General features: G+C 37.1%; 1 protein-coding gene across 11 annotated transcripts in view; it reads left to right on the forward strand.

Moving 5' to 3' along the window:
* RhoGEF3 (Rho guanine nucleotide exchange factor 3) overlaps nt 1-19,298 on the forward strand; it is a 161,770-nt gene that overhangs the window by 139,953 nt on the left and 2,519 nt on the right. For 8 of the 11 annotated variants that reach the window (XM_089073608.1, XM_089073606.1, XM_089073610.1 and 5 more), the window contains 10 exons: nt 6,542-6,946; nt 8,911-9,013; nt 9,357-9,548; nt 12,029-12,234; nt 14,029-14,129; nt 16,717-17,039; nt 17,314-17,685; nt 17,922-18,284; nt 18,433-18,646; nt 18,868-19,110. In XM_089073608.1, coding sequence (XP_088929734.1) covers nt 6,542-6,946; nt 8,911-9,013; nt 9,357-9,548; nt 12,029-12,234; nt 14,029-14,129; nt 16,717-17,039; nt 17,314-17,685; nt 17,922-18,284; nt 18,433-18,646; nt 18,868-19,110 — 2,522 coding nt within the window. Of the gene's footprint in view, nt 1-6,541; nt 6,947-8,910; nt 9,014-9,356; nt 9,549-12,028; nt 12,235-14,028; nt 14,130-16,716; nt 17,040-17,313; nt 17,686-17,921; nt 18,285-18,432; nt 18,647-18,867; nt 19,111-19,298 lie in introns of those variants that run through there. The other 3 variants (XM_089073609.1, XM_089073615.1, XM_089073614.1) reach the window with 3 other exon arrangements.

Here is a 19,298-nt window from a genome sequence, read left to right on the forward strand (position 1 = left end):
CATATATTAACATTAATATTCGCATATTAATTATCGAGAATTATCGTTTTATAATTTTATTCTACAATTTTGTGTCACGCGCATTGCCAATAAATGACATCTAAAGTAAAACTCAATCTCTTCGAGAGAGATACTGTCACATCAAAGTACAGTTCAATTTCTAAATTATATTATTGAGTGACATTTCTTTTCGGTCTCACTTTATTCTTATCATCTTACCTTATTTTATCTTAAAGTTTTGTTGTATTTCTTTCTTTTATCTTTAATACCTATATATCTTATATATCTTATGATATATTTCTTAAGATTGAAAAATGACAGAGAATCTAAGCGCGCGCGCGCGCGCGCACCACACACACACACACACACACACACACACACACACACACACACACACACACACACACACACACACATTTAAAAATTATTTAATCTATATCATACATAGAATCCTTCTTTCCTAAAAACGTGCGCGGATGGTATCCTCTTATAGGTGGTACATTTCTCTCCAGGGAGAACGGCTATTTCTAAAGAGACGAAGGGTGGCCGTAACAAAGGTGGCGGTAAAGATTTTCACAGCGAAATCACCCTCGCCTTGCGATTGTCTCGTCGATACGTGTCTCCCCTTGCATGTCTTTACTTACTTCCGTATTCCATGTACACCTGATGTTGCTGTCCATATATGTATGTATGTTAGCTTATGAAACCATATATGTACGTATGTTAGCTTATGAAACCTCCCATTTCACCCTCCGATTCACCCTTTGCACTCGTTCCACGATTTCGTCGAAATTGGGGCTGCGAATAACGCAGCACGAAAAAAACAACCCCGCTCCATGTGGAAGCTCTCTATATTACGCTATCCGATATTCGGGCCACGATATTGGTGACGACAAATGAAATTCTGTGTGCCTAAGCTGCGAATTTATTCGCAGTAAAAACTCCGATAAAAAGGATGTGAATCGAATCAGACCTCGCATACGGAATTGAGGGGATTCGATGAAAAGGACGAAATAACTGGAGAGGCGTGCTTGGAACATTGGAAGGGTACTTCAAGATTATTGGAGTGCCGATGTATACTCGTTAAGAGTCTTACAATTGATATGCATTTGATATCCCTGGAAATACGATAGTATTATACGGTATTATATTATGTAATGGAATAAATCAATAATTTCCATTTCCTTTCTCCTTATTTCGCGTACTATAATAATTTATTTGTTCCATTTAGGTATTGTACTATTAGGTATCTAAAACATGGACAAACATTACGAAACAGAGAAATATATCAATTTTATAATGAATATATTTTTCTACAATTAATAATGAATAATTCAAATTGTCACATAAATTTAAGTGTCTGCACATAACGAGGATTTTGTATGCTTAATTTTAATTACTGACATTTTTTTAATGTCAATAATTAATCTTATTAAATATTTACGTGCGACATTGTCAAGATATTATGATGGTGATTTATGATTATGATGGTAATTTACTGATTTTTGTGTAAAAAATGTTATATATATAGCAAAAGTCTGCCAAATATTTGACGACAGAAAGTGATGAAATTCTATTAAAGATCATACATGCGGCAAAAAATCGATGACATCTTTTTATTGGTTGTCGATAAAATGGCGCGTCCCGAAATGGTTTATTGAATGTCAGCTCCATCCATGACGCGAAAATGTCGAAGTTACAACGGCGAAGTGAAGATAGATAAAAAAAAAAAAAGAAAAAAAGGAAAAGAAAAAAATTACGACGAGCTTCAGAATCGTCGACGACAAAGTCGGAAACGTTACGCGCGACGCGAGTCGATGAGCAACAAGACGCCAAAGGGAGTCAATTATAAGAGACACAGGCATCTCTTCAGAATAAATTGGAAACCTAAAACGACGTCTTACGCAATTTCATCGCGCCGATTGTTCGCACGATGATGATTGCATCCCTCGTCGTTTGCCGCTACGGCGGTGCCGCGCGTTTCCTCGAAAGCGATGAAGAGACCTCCCACCGAAAAATCTCGCCGAAAGAGGACTCTCCGAAAAAGAGAAATGATCTAAAAAGAAGAACATCCCGCTGATAGGGGACAAAGGCGAGCCGCGTCAAAGGTCGCCCGTGATCTCACAGAGTGCTTTTCGTGCCTCTTTCGCAATCCGCCGATCTCGACGTCGCGTATGTGTTTGTGTATCATAGAAAGAGGGTTTGTTTATCGAGGCGTGAGTAAGGACGAGTTATTTTGGATGACCTACCTGGGGTACGTTGACTTCATCTATCCAGATCCATACACACACACACACACACACACACACACACACACACACACACACACACACACACACACACACACACACGATCGCCGGATGTTCTAATTACCGGGTTGTATAGAAAACGCCTTACCACCGGCTTTTTATCTTGCTGCATCCTCCCCCTCTCGACCAAGAGCTCTACAGTGCAGGTTCTACTTTGCCGCTGAGAAGGGCTGCCGGCTTTGATAAGGTGAACAGACCTGAAAGATACTTCCTCGCCCTTCGTAATCTTCCGCGTTCGTGCCGACGTTGATTAACCCCGTGCTACTCTCGACGTCGTAGCATTACCTAATGTAGATCACCACTCGAATTGCACTGCTGAGTAAATAGAGTTACCGTTACTTTATGTTTGCATTTTGATATTAAACATGCCATTTGTAATATTAAATTGCTCGCGGAAAAAAATTACATAATGTAAGTAAATTAACAAATATTTTTTTTAATTAATTTCATAAGTAAGAGAAATTTTCAATCAAAAACAAAAGCAATTACCAAAACATTACTAGAAATGTATAATTTTAAAAAGAAAGAAAAGTAAAAGAAAGAGAGAAAATATATATATATATATATATAGATACTATTATTTTTATCATTGTTGTATTTTCCTCCTTTTTCTTCTTGTATTAAAAATTTATGTGAAATCTTATGTGGAATATTCAATTTCGTGACGTAACTAATCTGCACATATCTTCTTCGTCCTTTATATAATTTTCCCCAAGTCGTGTCGATTACGACACAGACAAAATAAAACGATATCGACAAATACTCGGCGACACTTATCGTCGAGTGGATTTTCCGATTTTCATCAGACCTCACACAGGATTGACGATTCGTGTCGCATCCGCGCAGACATCAAACGCTGCGTTCTCCGAACGCAGGTTGGCGTCCTGCCGATTAAAAAAAAAAAAAAAAAAGAAGAAGAAGGATGAAAGGCAGAGGTGGGTCCTCCGTCGCAGATAAATGGTGCCCTTTATGAACGGCCACCGATGAAGAGACGAAGAGAGGGAAAGAAAAGAGAGAGAGAGAGAGAGAGAGAGAGAGAGAGAGAGAGAGAGAGAGAGAGAGAGAGAGAGAAAGGAGGAAAATATAAGGAGCGGGGTCCCTCGCTGCGACGCGCATCCCTCGCCTTATACCTGATGCAATCCTGATGCGATCGACCCTCTCGCATCGAAATCTGTTCCTGGAAAGAGTTGACGAGATGCACGGGCCGAGTGCGTGTAGCACTCGCCCGTACGCACACAGAGTCATAGACTCTCCTCGTTTTCACGCTGCAAAAGCTTTCAGTCGCCGGTGGAACGTCGACCGCTGCGCTTCCTGCCGCTGTCTTCTTTTCGGTCGGCCGCCAGATGCTTCTACCTTCAAAAGTAGTAGTCCCCCTATCGAACGGCGGCACGTCGGCACGTCCACGAACAAATCGCAAATGGTTTTTATCCTCGATCTTATTTTTCGCCACGAGAGAACGCCGCTTTTCTCCCTGATCGCGGAAGAAACCGTCGCGGGTGGACTTTGAATTTTATTGAATTTTATATCAGGATTTATTTTTGTGCGTTGTTCTCTTTCCCCTTTTTCCTACGAGGCGATTAATGGAGCATCTTTTCTTTATACGTTATATCGTGTGATCACGTGTTATCGATGTATCGGTAACATATTGAGAGTGTTTTCGATCGAATTTTTCCGAGGTGTAGAAGTGGTTTCCGCGGTAATGTGATACAATTTCGTGACGGCGATGCGGTATAGGAGGTGACATCGAAGGGCAAGAAGGTGGTCTTACGTGCGGGAGGGGGGGGGTCTTACGCTCGCAGACAAGGAAGGATAAAGGATTGGCACGTGAAAAAAGTGACAACTCGCCCGTGACAAATATCCTTTTTGATGATGTGGTGCGTGATTCCGATTAAACTGACTCAGACGATCGCTTCCGATTGTCGTGACACATACGAGTTACTCCTAAGAAATTATTATTATCCAATAATTCTTTTCTTCACTCGGGACTCGCTGTGTAATTTGGAAAAATGTTTAATCAACGATTTATTTTATTTTTGGAACATCAGGGAGAGAGGGGGTCTGTCTTTTTCAACGAATATCTTTTTTATTTGTCAATTTCTTGCCGGATTTAAAATAGTATTTTTTTTATAAAAATATATCAAGGCTCGATTACACCGACGGTATTTTAGCTTTAAATGAGCCTTAAAATTTTAAATTTTTGTAGCAAAGCGAAAGCGGAACCTAAAGTGTGCTTCAATTTGCACACTTTAAGCGTAAATTAAAACACTTTTGGTTTCTCTTTTGCTTGGCACACAAAAAAAAGTTAATTTTAAATCAAGCTCATATATTTTCATACATAAACATAAATATTTTAATCTTCGTAAAAAAGATTTTTAAGCATTGAGTTGAGCAAAGGTAATAGTTACAATACAAATTCAATCAAATCAAGACTAAAATTTTTACGATTATAACATTTTTGCTTATATACGGGAATATTTGTTTAATTTTTTTGTGTACAATAAAGTTTTAGAGCTTCCTTAAAGTCAAAATAATGTTTGTGCAACCGAGAGTTTCTAAATAATTAGCGATGGATTATTAGCAGCGATCCCATAAGGAATCTCCAATTAATCAAATTTCAGGAAAACAATAGGCAACAAAGTCAATTTCAAGCAGATTTCATTTTAATAAAATCTGTTTTTTATAAAATATAATTTCAAAAAATAGAAAAATAAGATAAACTTTAAGATGTTTCTTTAGCGATTTTTTTATTCGGAATTATTGCCTGATAAAGGGGTTAATTGAAGAGGATTTTCGAATTTAGAGAGATAAATATACAGACTCAGAAATTTCCGATTTCAATTTTAACGACAAATCTCGATAAATTCTCGTCATTAAATTTCATCATTAGAATTACCTTCCAGAGTTAATATGGAAATTCTTAAATAATAATTTATTGATGCGGCATATATATTTAATTAATTTTGCAATATTAATAGCGAGCAATCTCGATTACACGCTTCGTTGATTATTAAAACACCTATACGATAATAGTTAATATGAAAATATTTCCCTTGTAGCCAATAACCGCGACGTACGCAATTAACGTCATTAAATATCTCCTCGCGGCTCATCATAAACAAGTACGTTCGCGCGGCGGCAATTGCAAGCACGAAACCGTGGCCGCATCACGGGGGAGGGGGGGGGAGGGATGATCGTATTACGAGGGGAGTATATTTATGCATTTAGCACGAGGACAAAATAATTTGTGCTGCACTTGTCAGCACGATGTAAAGAGCGTCCCGGCGATGCACATGGAAACAAAATTTGCCACGCCGACAATTTCGCGAAATGCCGACGCGTCACTCGTTTCGTGAAACGAGTTTGCGAAATACTTCGGCCGGGGTTTCCTCTTTCGCGAATTCGCCATTTCCGCTATTTCAGCTTCTGATGGTCACTTTGTCAACCGCGTGGCCGCGCGAGCGCACGTTTTATTTCGCCCCTTCTCGCCCGAGCACGTACGTGGATTTATCAGTCTCGCGTTTTCCTCCTCGCGGTGAAAAGGAAACTCGCAACGGCGAATTTTTCATGCGAGGCATGAGAGGCGGTTCGCGTGGCTGTCTCTTCTCGGTTTTCGTCGGAGGCCATAGGTCAGTCCGTAAAAAAAAAAAAAAAAAAAAACGGGAAGTGAGGGGAGGGAATTTTCATTCTCGTGGCATTTGAGGCTCGCCCACGCCCGCGAAAAACGATTTCGTCCGATTTTTGCGAGACGACGCCGAAAAAGTGTTGTTTGTAGGTCGCGCTCGATGCTCTTTACGTAGTACGCACGCGGGACGGAGAGATGTTGACTTCAGGCTTTACACGTGACACGTTCGAAACTCGAGTGGGTAGAGATCCCTAAGTCTATATAATTTGTCGGATCTATTTTAAATCCGCTTTAACCCTCCCTCCCCCCCCCCCCCGAACGCTCCGCATCTTAATTCATTATGCAAGAGATTCATTCCTTTTTAATTCCCGACGACTCTCGTAAGGATTAAAATGAATCGACGGGGACGGATCGGAGGAGGAGGGGCGAGGGGGGAGGGGGAGCGGGAAGGAGGAATTCAATAATTCCTAAAGCACTTCCCGATATGGAAGATCCGGAATTTCTTGCTCCAAGAGTTCCCCGAATTCCCGCTCGATTTCCCCTCACTCGAGGGTAATTTCCTGCGAGGTGTGATTAAAAAAAAAGGGGGAATACGAAATTTTGCTTGCAGTCGACAATGGTCCGGCGACGAGGAGGACGAAAGGACAAGGGCGGGCCACGTGACGACTGAGCATCCCTTGGCCGAGGCCACGATCCCTCTGGTCAGTCATTCCAGGCTGCAGGAGCCCTCTTCCGTCGTCCTGAATGTCGCCAATGTGCCCACTGGCACTGGAAGTCAGAATGCTGCGCATCGCGCGCAAAGCCAGCAAGAGAGCGTGTTGCAGAAATTCCGTAAGAGCTTCTCGCTGAGGTTTCACAAGAAGGGTAGCAAGGAGAGCAACGAGGAATGCCCTGCGGAGGACAATGACGGTAACGGGCTGTTGGACGAGGAGGATGGCGGGGAGACACCTTCCGTAACTACCTCCGAGCAAAGCAGCCAGCACAAAGACGATTCTAGCAATGACCAGAAATTCCGGTTCGTATCGCGGGTGACTCTCACCCTTTTTCACCACGACACGATCTTAGATTTAGATCCCGCTCTAAATAGATCTCGCTGTTGGAATCGGGTAGTTTATTGGGGGCAGGTGAAAAGAGTTTACTTTATTCGCTTCATCTTTTTTTTTTTTTTTTTAAGGATACGAACAGTTGATTTTAATATTGATTGTTATTATTAACAAAATTGTCCAGCTAGAATTCTAAATGATAGATTAGAATTTATTTCTTCAGCTTTTTACACTGCCATGAAGGGACTTGGTTTACAATCTATTCCACACCTCTATCCTTTACACTACTATTATCCCATACTTTCGCCTAAACACATTACACATTCTCCTTTTCCTTGATTATTCAACATTATTTCTTATTTACGTGCTATTACAACTTTTCCTAACATCTAGCTCTATTTAATATCACTACTTACACTATCAATTTACATTTATTTTACATTCCTACTTATGTTTACATCCTAAACTTATCTTCGATCCTATTATACCTTAACATAATTACATCCTCCTTTACATTTTGTTTTACATTTTGTTTTTATTTTTCATTTGACAATTTTACATACCATCATATTTATACTTGTCTTTAACCTTATCCATATCTGTTATCTATTGCCAATCTAATCTAATCTAATCTTAATCTTACTCTGCTCTAACCTAATTCGTTCTTACTCTCTTCCTTATTTCTCTCTTTCCATAATCTCTTTAAAATCTTTCACCTTTGATCTTATCTAATTTTTCATTACAAATCTTATTATATATTTCCTCTTTCCTACAGTCTAATTCCACCCACCAATTCTTAGCTTTCTCACACTTTTCTACATGATGTTTCAAGCAATCTGTACAAAGTACATAACTTTTGTTTCCTTCTCCCATCCAATACTTGTTGACCAATTAGAATTCTAAATTATAGTTAAAATATAAAGACTGCGGTATTGCAATGCTTTCTGCTGGTTTTAGCTAATTTTTTTGTATTTAGATAATTTTAATTATGATTACAACACCATTCTTTCGGTGATCCTAATGAAACAACATATAAAAGAGACTGTATTTACATCGCTCTAATAAGATTAATTAATTCCCAACATATCTATAATTTTTAGCATATGACACATTCTGTGTAATATTTTAATTTTAATAATTATTTACACTCAAAAAATGTTTCGCTGGTCCAGCTAGAATTTTAAATATAATAAAATGTATTGCTGTTTTTTGTATCTGCTAGAAAATTGTCTGTCGCATGTAGAATTTGTAGCAACAACATTTTAACAATATATGCAGGAAAATTTAGGTCTCATAACTAAATCACACAGTCACTTTTAGAAAAGAATGACTGACTATTATCTGACTGAGCGTCATAGAGAGACTTTCTCGCTAAATTTAACAAATGGTTCACTATATAAATCCTGTCTCTATCATTTATATCGATTAGATACAAAATATACGCGACATCACAGTGTTGGTCATTTATTCGCTTTAACTAATTTTTCGTATTTAGATAATTTTTATGACTACAACATCATTTTTTTTTATTCTATTAATGAGATAAAAGATAAAAGGGACTGTATTTACGTCACTCTAATGAGACAATTCATTAATTCCCAACATATCTCTAATTTTTAACACGTATGTAGTATTTTAAAGTTTAATAATTATTTGAACAGTATGTCGAATCATTATCTTTCAACATGAAAATGCATTTTATGCTATGGAAAGAAAATTTATCCAAATATTATATAATAGTGTATCGAGTGTATATATTATTGAATTTAAGATCAATTCTGTTTAGATTGCATTCGATTACGTAAGCACAACTCTATCGAATTAAGTTACATATTCGTAAGCGGTAATACGAGGAGGCCGTCGATCGATCCTATAATAATATCCCTCTACGTTGAGTAGAGAAATCTGATTACACGAGTAAATTGAATATGTTTAGGTTCGGCCCACTCGTTTGGAGAAGCAGCAAGGAGAGGAAAAAGGGCAATAAAGCCGCCCGAAACGCCAAGTGCAACAGCGGAGACAGCGGTATACAGATCGAGGTAAGCAAGCGAAAGAGAGAGAGAGAGAGAGAGAGACACGTTCGTGTCTTTCGAAAGATAAGTTTCAGTGGAAGCTCAGGAGACGTTCGAATGATGTCTAAGAGCGTTTGAAAGATTGAAATGCTTTCTGGATGAAATGAGAGAGAGAGAGAGAGAGAGAGAGAGAGAGAGAGAGAGTCTTATGCGGCTGAAAGGCGTCTCAATCTTTCAAACGTCCTTTTGAACGTTTTCCGGAACGATTTAGACGACGTTCTTGAGACATTCGTATCGCTTGAGTCGACGAAAAAGAGCTGACACATGAAGCAAGTAAATATCGCAAACGATTTTTGCACGAATGACGTAGATGGTATCTGGTGGAGCGTTGACTGGGGGCAGTGGCGGCGGAGTGATAGGGGGTGGTGACAGCTCCGAGTCTCATGATACCGATGACGTTCCCGACGACACCGACAGCCCTCCGGCCCTTCGTAGACGAGTCGCCGATAAATCGCGGCCCCAGTCCGAGCTCATCAACCAGATACTAATTGACAAGTTCAAGGTAAACTCTTCGTTTCTTTCTCTTATCATTGCTCCTAACATCTTTCGTAACATCTTCTTTATAAAAATTATTCCACTTTGTACCACTTTGTGCTGCTCACGGCGTCAATATAATTAGCACTTTACGACCTACGTAAAACTGGCTCGACAAATCACAATATTAAGAGCGTTTAATATTTGCTTAATATTGCTATTGTGATTATTATTGATTAATTACTTCGCCCCCCCCTAATTTTTCATTTTATTTCTATTTATTTCGGAGTTTATGTCGAGTGATTTTAAATAAGTGAGAAAAATCTTGGATGATTCTTTCTCGAAAATTAACGGGAGGTCTCCAAACATATTCTTATATCCCTTTCTGAGAAGTTATACTCTTCCAAAGAAGGACACGAAAATTAAGTTTTTATTTTTTTTTTCTTAAATTTTGGACAAGTAGGAAAATTAAATTTGATGAACATTTTTAAAAAAAAAAAGAAATACTTATTATTTTTTTAATCCTCCTGTATGTTATAAAGAGATAAAAAACTAGCACTGTGCTGTGCAGGATAATATATTTTATTTTTTTTATTTAAAAATTATTGATTTTAAAACAAAAAAAATCAAGTAAAACAATTTCTAAAGGAATCAAGTTTTCATGCATATTTTTAGATAATCACATTTCCGACTTGTTAAAAATCCTGTAATAAAAAATTGAATAGGGGTTGCTAGTTTCATTCTCTTACGAAAGGATTGAAAAGATATTAATAACTATCCTTTTAATTAGTTAGGAAAATGTCTATCAAATTTAATTTTTTTATCAAAATTTAAGAGAAAAACTAATTTTCATTTTCCTCTTTGGGGGAATATAATTCCTCAAGAAGAGATATAGGAGTATATATTTATATGACAGATCCCCCTTAATTTTCAACAAAGAATCATCTCTTGAGATTTCTCATACTTATTTGGAATCACACTATATATAGGATCAGAATCGCAGCGTCTTTGTAAAGCACGATCAGTTTCTTACATAAAAGATCATAAAGCATTTTTATCGCATCGATCTGTCACGAGACAAAAACACACACGACTGGATTTTATTTTTGCATAAATCCTCTCGACCACGAGAGCGATGATTTATATTACTCATTATATAGTAACATGATAATCATGGCGCTTATCGGTCTTACGGCCGTAATTGTTTCCTCGATAACCAGAATTAGTCACCTCTCTGTGTACGGTTTGACCACGTTCGCAAGCAGATTCGCTTACGCTATACCATGATAACTCTTTTTATATCGCAAACGCCAGGATACCGGGAGAGGAAACGCGCCCGTCGTTAGTCGATATGGAACAGCTCGTGTGTTCGTCCGCGATTTAATTCGCGATATGAAGAACCCGTTATGTTCGGCTTCACAAACTGAAAACATTTCGTTTTGTGCGCCAACTACAGCTACCTAGTGGTTATTATTAATCAATCACTCCGTGCAACGCTTTTTTGACACCTTCGAGGAATAATGTCGACAACTGACAACGGAGAACGAAAAGTAAAAAGTGCCATTGATTCGTGAACGTTTATACGAGCAATATTATTTCTATCTAAATGACTTTTCTATCTAAGAAGTTTGTCATTATATATGTTCTTGTGTGTGTGTGTGTGTGTGCTGTCTTTTAAATTTCTTTTAACAGATTTTTCGGAAATCATTTTTTTCTTAATGAAAATGAAACATTTGACACAATTTTCAAATTATAAAGAAGATTGAAGAAGAAAATGGTTCCCATGGACTAAACTTTGAGGAACTAACTAAATGATAATAAAATTATTCTTTTATTATTTTCACAGTTCGTAATAATAGAATTATAATACTTAATGCTAGAAATATAATGCAGAATTTGAAAATTTTAATAAATAACAATTTCAACATTTTTGTTAAGGAAAAATGAATTTTGTACTTTTCAAATGATATTAAACAATTGGAAATTTAAAATGTTAAATATAATTCTCTCTCTCTCTCTCTCTCTCTCTCTCTCTCTCTCGTCTAACTAAAGATAACTAGATATAGATCCTCGTGAAATTTGAAGCTTGAACTTTATTTTACTAGGAATTAGAGAGAAAGCGTAAGAGATTCATATCGCTTGGATAAGATAAGATAAAAGATATGCTTGTTGCAGCCTTATATATATATATATATATATATATATATATATATATATATATATATATAGAGTTGCATTGAAATAGTACGTAGGAGCTTCTTACGGAACGTACTAAATTTCTCTCGTTATTCGTTACTTTGCTCGCGACAAGGCAAAGGGGTGCGATATTAATTCATTTGCGTGATGAATTATGGAAGAGAGGAGAGGGAGACTCGCGGGCGCGCGGGTTTCGCCCGTTTCATTTTTGAGAGGACAAGAAATTGAGATCGGCCCCGTCGCGCGTTGAGCGCGACGGGGCCGAATTAATCGCGGCCGCTCTTATCCTCGAAATCCGCGCGAATGTTGCAGGCGGATCTGCAGAGCCGCGCGTCCCGACACAATCACGTGCGTCGCACCAACAGCGATCTAGGGGGGCAGAGGCTGCTGCAATGGGACACCAGGTCCGGATACGTTCACAATTATCGCAGGATGCTGTCGACCCCGTCGCCGATCAAGACGAGGCCGCCCAGGCTCAGCCCGAGGCACTCCTCCCACGATATCGTTACACTCAGAAGGTGCGTTTAATCGTCGCGCAATCATCGCGCTTCATCGTGTTCAAGCAACCCTTGTAACGCGTGACGCCTCATTAAATCATCTCGCCATCTCTGCGAGTCACACGTTTGGCTTTTCGCGAAGGCCGAGGAAACCCAAGTAACCGTTGCGCTCGAAACCCCCCTCCTCCCCCTCAGCACGGGGATATGGGAATTTCGCTAAAGGCATTAAGAAATCTTTAAGGAGAAATCTTTAAGGAAGAAATATTAAATGTTAGGAATCTTGAAGAGTTATAAAATACCACTGAAGCTATTCGAGCGATTTTTAGTAATGAGAGACGAGTTTACATAAAATAAATTTCACCCCATCACAGTCTTTAATAATCTTCCTCGTTATTCTCGAAGCTACTTTTCTTAATATTTCTATCTGAAAGATTTCTTGCTGCAAGATCTTTTTTCTCAGTGAAATTATAAATATTGAAAAGGATTTTTATCTCGAAGCATCATTACGATATTATTTACGATATTATTGCAATATTATTCTATATCTTTCCTCATCATTATCATTTTTATGAATTTAATGAAAGCTACAATCTTTTTTATTTGCATTTTGAATATTTTAAGATCGTCTTAAATTTTTTTTTATAATCTTATGAATTTAAGATAAAAAGTTTTATTGTTTTTATATTGATAATTTCACAAAAAATATGAGAAAAATTAATTTTTTATTTAATCTGATCTCGTTTTGTTGTTAAAAAAATGACGGAAAAAGTAACAAATTGTTCCTTTTAACGAGTTACTTTTCAGAATTAGTAACTAATGGCGGTTTTTTTATTTATTAATTACTTTTTTCTCAGTAACGAATTAAAAAATAACTTTCCCAACTCTGCAACCTCCTTTTCCAAATTCTTTATCAGAATTGTTAAAAGTTATGTTACGTAAGTATCTCTTATTCTACGCACGAAATCGTTATATTTGACAAATACACAGTTCATTACCGTGACATAATGGAGTTTGAGCAACGTTTCCTTTGGTTTCCGGAATCGAGGAGGCGAGCATAATCTTTCACACTCTGCGAGTGTGAGAAGCTATCAGTGTCGCAATTGAGGAGGCGCGATAAAGAAAAGAAAGAAAAAAAAAAAAAAACATACGCAAAATGACAAAGACATGTCATGTCAAACGCTTGTTAATTAACGCTCTTTCTAGCCGCACGGCCAAAACCTATTTTGTAGCCTGACGCGCTCGCTCGCTGCTTCTTTATTTCTTCGAATATTAATTACAATTTCTAATTTCCCCTCACAAACGCGACACTTATATATAATATATAAATATATATAGTCGCGATCCCACATCTCGAATCAACAAACCCCCTGAAAAGCAAGTGACAACTTGGGAAAACTTAAATTCTTTGTTCTCGAACCTTTCCAGTAAATCGAGGGAGACCAGTGGTAGGTAGACGGGTATTATAACAAACCACCTTCTTTTAATCTTTCCTCCTCAGTAAAAAGTTGATCTACCACGCGTAATATACGTATATATACATATGTGTGTGTATATATATATATATATATATATATATATATATATATATATATATGTACCTCTTTTGCCGTGTGTTGTAATCTATATATCTATATACATATATTATATACCTACCTATACTGTAATCTGTTGCTAAATGTTGTAACCGATATGCTTAATACCTGAGTACACGCTTTTGTCGATCCCCCTTCGCTCGATACGCCGCACGTTAACGCGGGTAGCGGAAGCGGATTAATGCCGAATTAATTAGTTATCTCTTTTTCTCGCGCACTTTAGTAACGCGAAAGGGAGGAGTTCTCGGACAAATTTGAGACGGTCACTTAGCCAGCCACTGGGAATTAATCAGCTCTCGCCGCTGATGCGCACCAAAACCGCAGGTAAGCAGCCCCGTCGTATTTGCACGATGTCTCTTAATTTAAGTTTTAGATTTCTGAGCTCTCTGATGTAGATCACGTTCCCCTCTGTCTCGTCTACCGAGCACGTGCGTGCACCGTTCTCTTATCGTTCGCATTTGTAAAACGTGAGAGATAGCACGTTTCTCGGTCTCCCTTCGTAAATCACTATTGTTGAGAAGATACTCGTTATTTCATTCAAGATCCGATATAAAATTTTTTATGCAAAAACATGTACAAATATATTATAAATCTATATAAATATATATATAAATTTATATAATTACAATACGAAAAATATATGTTCATATTAATTTTTTCTTTTGTAAAATTTCTGTTTGGTAGAAGAAAAGTAATAGTATATAAAAAAATAATTAAAAGGATAATTTTCGCATTGTTTCCTTTACAAAAAACTAAGTTTGAAAAAATGAGTAAAAATTGTTTATAATTATACACATATCTTTAATCATATATCATTATATATGGGCAATTTTTTTCTCATATATTTAAATTTAACTTTTTATAAAAGAAACAATGCGAAAATTATTCTTTTAATTATTTTTTATGTCTTCTCGTTATTACTATTATTTTTTTTACCAAACAGAAATTTTACAAAAGAAAAAATTAATATATTTTTTACATATATTTTTCATATATAATTATATATGTTCTTATATGAAAAATTTTTTATCGGATTATATTATATTACTTTTAGGTAATTTTATAAGAAACACATTGCACTTGAAAACGCTTGAAAACAACATTGAAAGAATTGTAAAAATTTAACAAGTTAGAAGATGATTACTTACTATTAATGATTACTTACCTATTTATTTTACGCTGAATAACAGCTCTTAAAATTTAAAATAAATAATTTCCAGTATCAAATTGGATTTCTGTGAAAAAAAAAAGATATTCTTGAAAAGATAACTACTTTCGTGCGGTAATCATCGAAGAGATATTGGAGAAATTTCTTGTCAGAACGCGTTTGCTCGGTAGATAGACTTTACACCAGTAGAAAACCCTCGATGACGTCTAGTGCACCGTATACTGCAGAGACCACCAGTTTCTTTCTATATAGACATCACCTCGAAGAGTAGCATGCATTCCTCGTAAAGACATTGTTGAGATTATTCACATCGTGTTGCCAACGAATGCGTCCTCTAAAAAAAAAAAAGAAAAAAGAAAAAAGTGAAAGAAAAAAAAGGAGAGATAATTGCGCGAGAGTAAGGAATGGGATATCCCTGTGTAATAATCGTGCTGAGTTTCATCCCTGTTGAAAAAAAAAAAAAAAAACGTTGCTTCGTGTGGAAACGCTTCTGTTTTGCGATAATAAGTAAGGAGAACCTGGTTTGCCGGAGAATCTCGTATAAAAGCGCTTTCTCATACGTTTTCTCGCTTCGCCTTCCCGCGAGAGACGCGACCTCCCGGGAGTGCGATCAATTCGCAAGTACGCGATTAACTGAATTCTCTAGGAGGGAGGTACTCCGGCGGGCTTGGTTATCTTCTCCCGAGGAATCTCAAACTGAAAACTACTGTTTCATTCTTTTCCCGCTCACGCCGAGAGCTGCACGGTGGACGGTTTTTGGCCTGGGGCTGATGTACTTGTTGTTCCAATAACTTCCAGAGGGAGTTTCTCTACAACGAGCGTAAACGCAGTGAAATCGTCGTTTACATTGTACAAACGCTTTATGGGAATCGATTATTTGTCCGATTCCCATGTTTTTCCCAGATGAAACATATTAAAGGATCAAATGATGGAAAAATATTTCTTTCAAAGACGATCTTGCTCAGATTCTTTTTTTTTTTTTTTTTTTTTTTCTATATTTTTAAGATTCTCTGCCCGGTAAAAAAATCTTTCATATAAGAACACAGTGTAAATATGTATAAACGTATATAAATATATATAATTTCATATGAAATATTATATACGAAACGTATGTTTATATTAGTCTTTTTTGTAAAATTTCTGTGTGATATAAGAAAAATAATAAAAAACAAAAAATAATTAAAATGATAATTTTCGCCTTGTTTCTTTTATAAAAAATTATTAATTTAAATATATGAGAAAAAAATTGCCCATATATAATGATGTATGATTAAAGATATATGTATGATTATAAACAATTTTTACTCATTTTTTCAAACTTAGTTTTTTGTAAAGGAAACAATGCGAAAATTATCCTTTTAATTATTTTTTATATCTTCTCATTCTTACTATTATTTTTCTTATACCAAACAAAAATTTTACAAAAGAAAGAAACTAATATGAACATTTATGGACATATTTCATTTATATATACAATTATATATACTTATATATATATACTTATATATATATACTTATATATATTTATATATGTTTTTACATAAAAAAATTTTTACCGACTGTAATTTTACAGAGAACTTTGGAATGTATGTATCACAAAAGGCATAATATACGTGTCGTATATTGATCTTTTTTTTATCTTTTCACTGCATTTTGTTTTGACTCAATATTTGATCTGTGTATCTGTGCTGACACATTCTTTTTTCTACTTTTATTACAACAAAGATCTATTTTTAAAAAAAGTAGGCGCGAGATTACCCGGTGGCAATGTGCTATCAGAGGACGAGCAGGATGGTCGAGCCGGCACGTCGGAAGACGACGAGATGATGTCCGATTCCGAATCCTCGATTGCTTCTTTGACGGATAAGAAGAAATCATTCGAGCAGACGATGGATGAGGAAATCGTCATGCTGGCCGAGGCTGTTTGGGACCATGTGGCGATGGAGCCGGAAGAGCTGGCTTTTCGCGCCGGGGATGTTATCGACGTCCTCGATACGCTAGATAAGGATTGGTGGTGGGGCAGCTGCAGAGGAGAACATGGATGGTTTCCAGCCGCTTTTGTCAGGGTAAATATCCCTAAAAAAAAAAAATAAATCCGTCATTGTTAATAAATAAGAACATAAGAACATTGCATCTTATTTGATATCTCTTGTCTCCAAAATGACTCCGAATTAACAATATATATTACAATTATATCTATTTATATCTTTTACTCTTTCATTTTGTAATTATTTTAATTATCAAATTTTTATAGTTGTGCGATTAATTAAACGATACGTGATAAATACACACTAAAATAAATTTTAAATAAATATATATTCATAGTATATATATTCATAGTTGCGCGTAAGCCAAGAGGACACGGTGGAAGATTGCCTGGCCGCGATGGCCTCGGGAGGATCCGCGGGTACTCAGCTTAGAAGACGGACAAGCATCTCCCTGCTTTCGAATGAGCAAGTGAGAACCAGTGTGGTCCGCGAGCTCGTCCAGACCGAGCGCGACTTCGTCAAAATCCTGCGCGACGTGGCCGAGGGCTACATCGCGGAATGTCGCAGGCGTACGGACATGTTTACCGAGGAACAGATCGAGACGATCTTTATCAACCTGGAGGAGCTCCTGGACTTCCAGTCTGAGTTCCTGAAGGACCTCGAGGCCAGCATCGATTGGAACGCGCCGCACAAAAGCTGCGTCGGCGAATGCTTCCTCAATCATGTTAGTGGCATTGTCGAATTTATATGATTTCGCTTTCTTCTTTATTTATAATTATTTCCTTCCTACGAACAATATAAAACAATATATTTTTTAAATTTCTTTTTTATTTTTCATAAATTATATGTATATCAAAAGTTGATCAAAAAAATATTTAAATTACTAAAAATATTGTGTCTATATTTTTTAGACAAAATTTGAAAAGCACAAGACGCGTTATTTATTACCTATTTTTTCAGAGGGCGGGTTTTCGCATGTACTCCGAGTATTGCAACAGCCATCCAATGGCCACAGCGACGCTGCAGGAGCTCTACCAACATAATCGTTACAGCAAATTCTTCGAGGCCTGTCGGCTGATGAGAGGCCTCATAGAAATCCCCCTGGATGGATATTTATTGACGCCCGTCCAACGAATATGCAAATATCCCCTTCAATTGGCAGAATTACTCAAGTACACCAAGACCGATCATCCGGATTATCACAAGATCCAGGAGGCCTTGGAGGCGATGAGAGATGTCGCTGTGCTGATCAACGAGAGAAAAAGGCGAATGGAAAGTTTGGAGAAGTTGGCCGCGTGGCAAATGCGCGTAGAAGGCTGGGAGGTACGTTGCTCTTATAATTGTGGATAAAACTATCTTTGAAATTTGCAATAATCTTAATAACATTACCGGTTACCTTACAACAGAGCGAGCTTTATTTAAAATTATTTTTTTTCGTAATACGTTTAATGTCAATGGCAATCGGTCGCAGGGTGAGGATCTCATAGAAGTTTCGTCGCAACTTATTTATCAAGGTGAAGCGATGAGGGTGAAGACCGGCATGTGGACAAACAACATCACGCTATTCCTCTTCGATCATCAACTGGTCTACTGTAAAAAGGACATTCTCAAGCGCAATACTTATGTCTACAAAGGTCGCATCTATCTCGATACCAGCGAGGTCATTGACGTACCCGATGGGAAAGGTAACAAACGTTACTAATAATATTTCTTGATAACTTCAATTATTGAAATTACGTTACGATAAGAGAATGGTGGAATTTATGTTGTTTTACAAAATTTCATCTTGCAAATTACTGCCATCGTAGCGAGAGACGTTAATTAAATTATTAAGATGCGATCGATGTGGTATAAAATACCGACTTGTAATGAAGATGCATCAAGTTAATAATCAATTTTACCATAGACCTTCAATCGGGAGTGACAGTGAGACATTGCCTGAAGGTGTACAGCTGCGTTCGGGACAAGTGGTTACTCTTTTGTTGTCGCACAGCGGAGGAGAAGCGGAGGTGGCTGGCGGCGATGGCCGAGGAACGAAGGCTAGTAGCTCAGGACAGGAACGACGGATTGGAATTTCCAGCGGCAGCCAGGCAACTCGCCAGGCTAGCTGCTAGCAGGCAGCAGAACAGGCCACCGATCAAACCTCGTAGTAAGTATCTGCCACAACACAGAGAATGTAATCTGCCACATCTGTATTTGGATTAATGGAACCCAAGTTAATTCGATAAAATCAGAAATCAATTATTTTAATTCCAACGTCTTTCTTTGCTCTAAAAATCGTAGTTTATTTTTTTTTTTTTTTTTTTAGTTTATTAATTTACGTTAACCAAATTTAAT

Source organism: Pogonomyrmex barbatus, unplaced genomic scaffold (assembly GCF_055798465.1).
Source record: "Pogonomyrmex barbatus isolate J1 unplaced genomic scaffold, ASM5579846v1 scaffold15, whole genome shotgun sequence".
NCBI lineage: Eukaryota > Metazoa > Arthropoda > Insecta > Hymenoptera > Formicidae > Pogonomyrmex > Pogonomyrmex barbatus.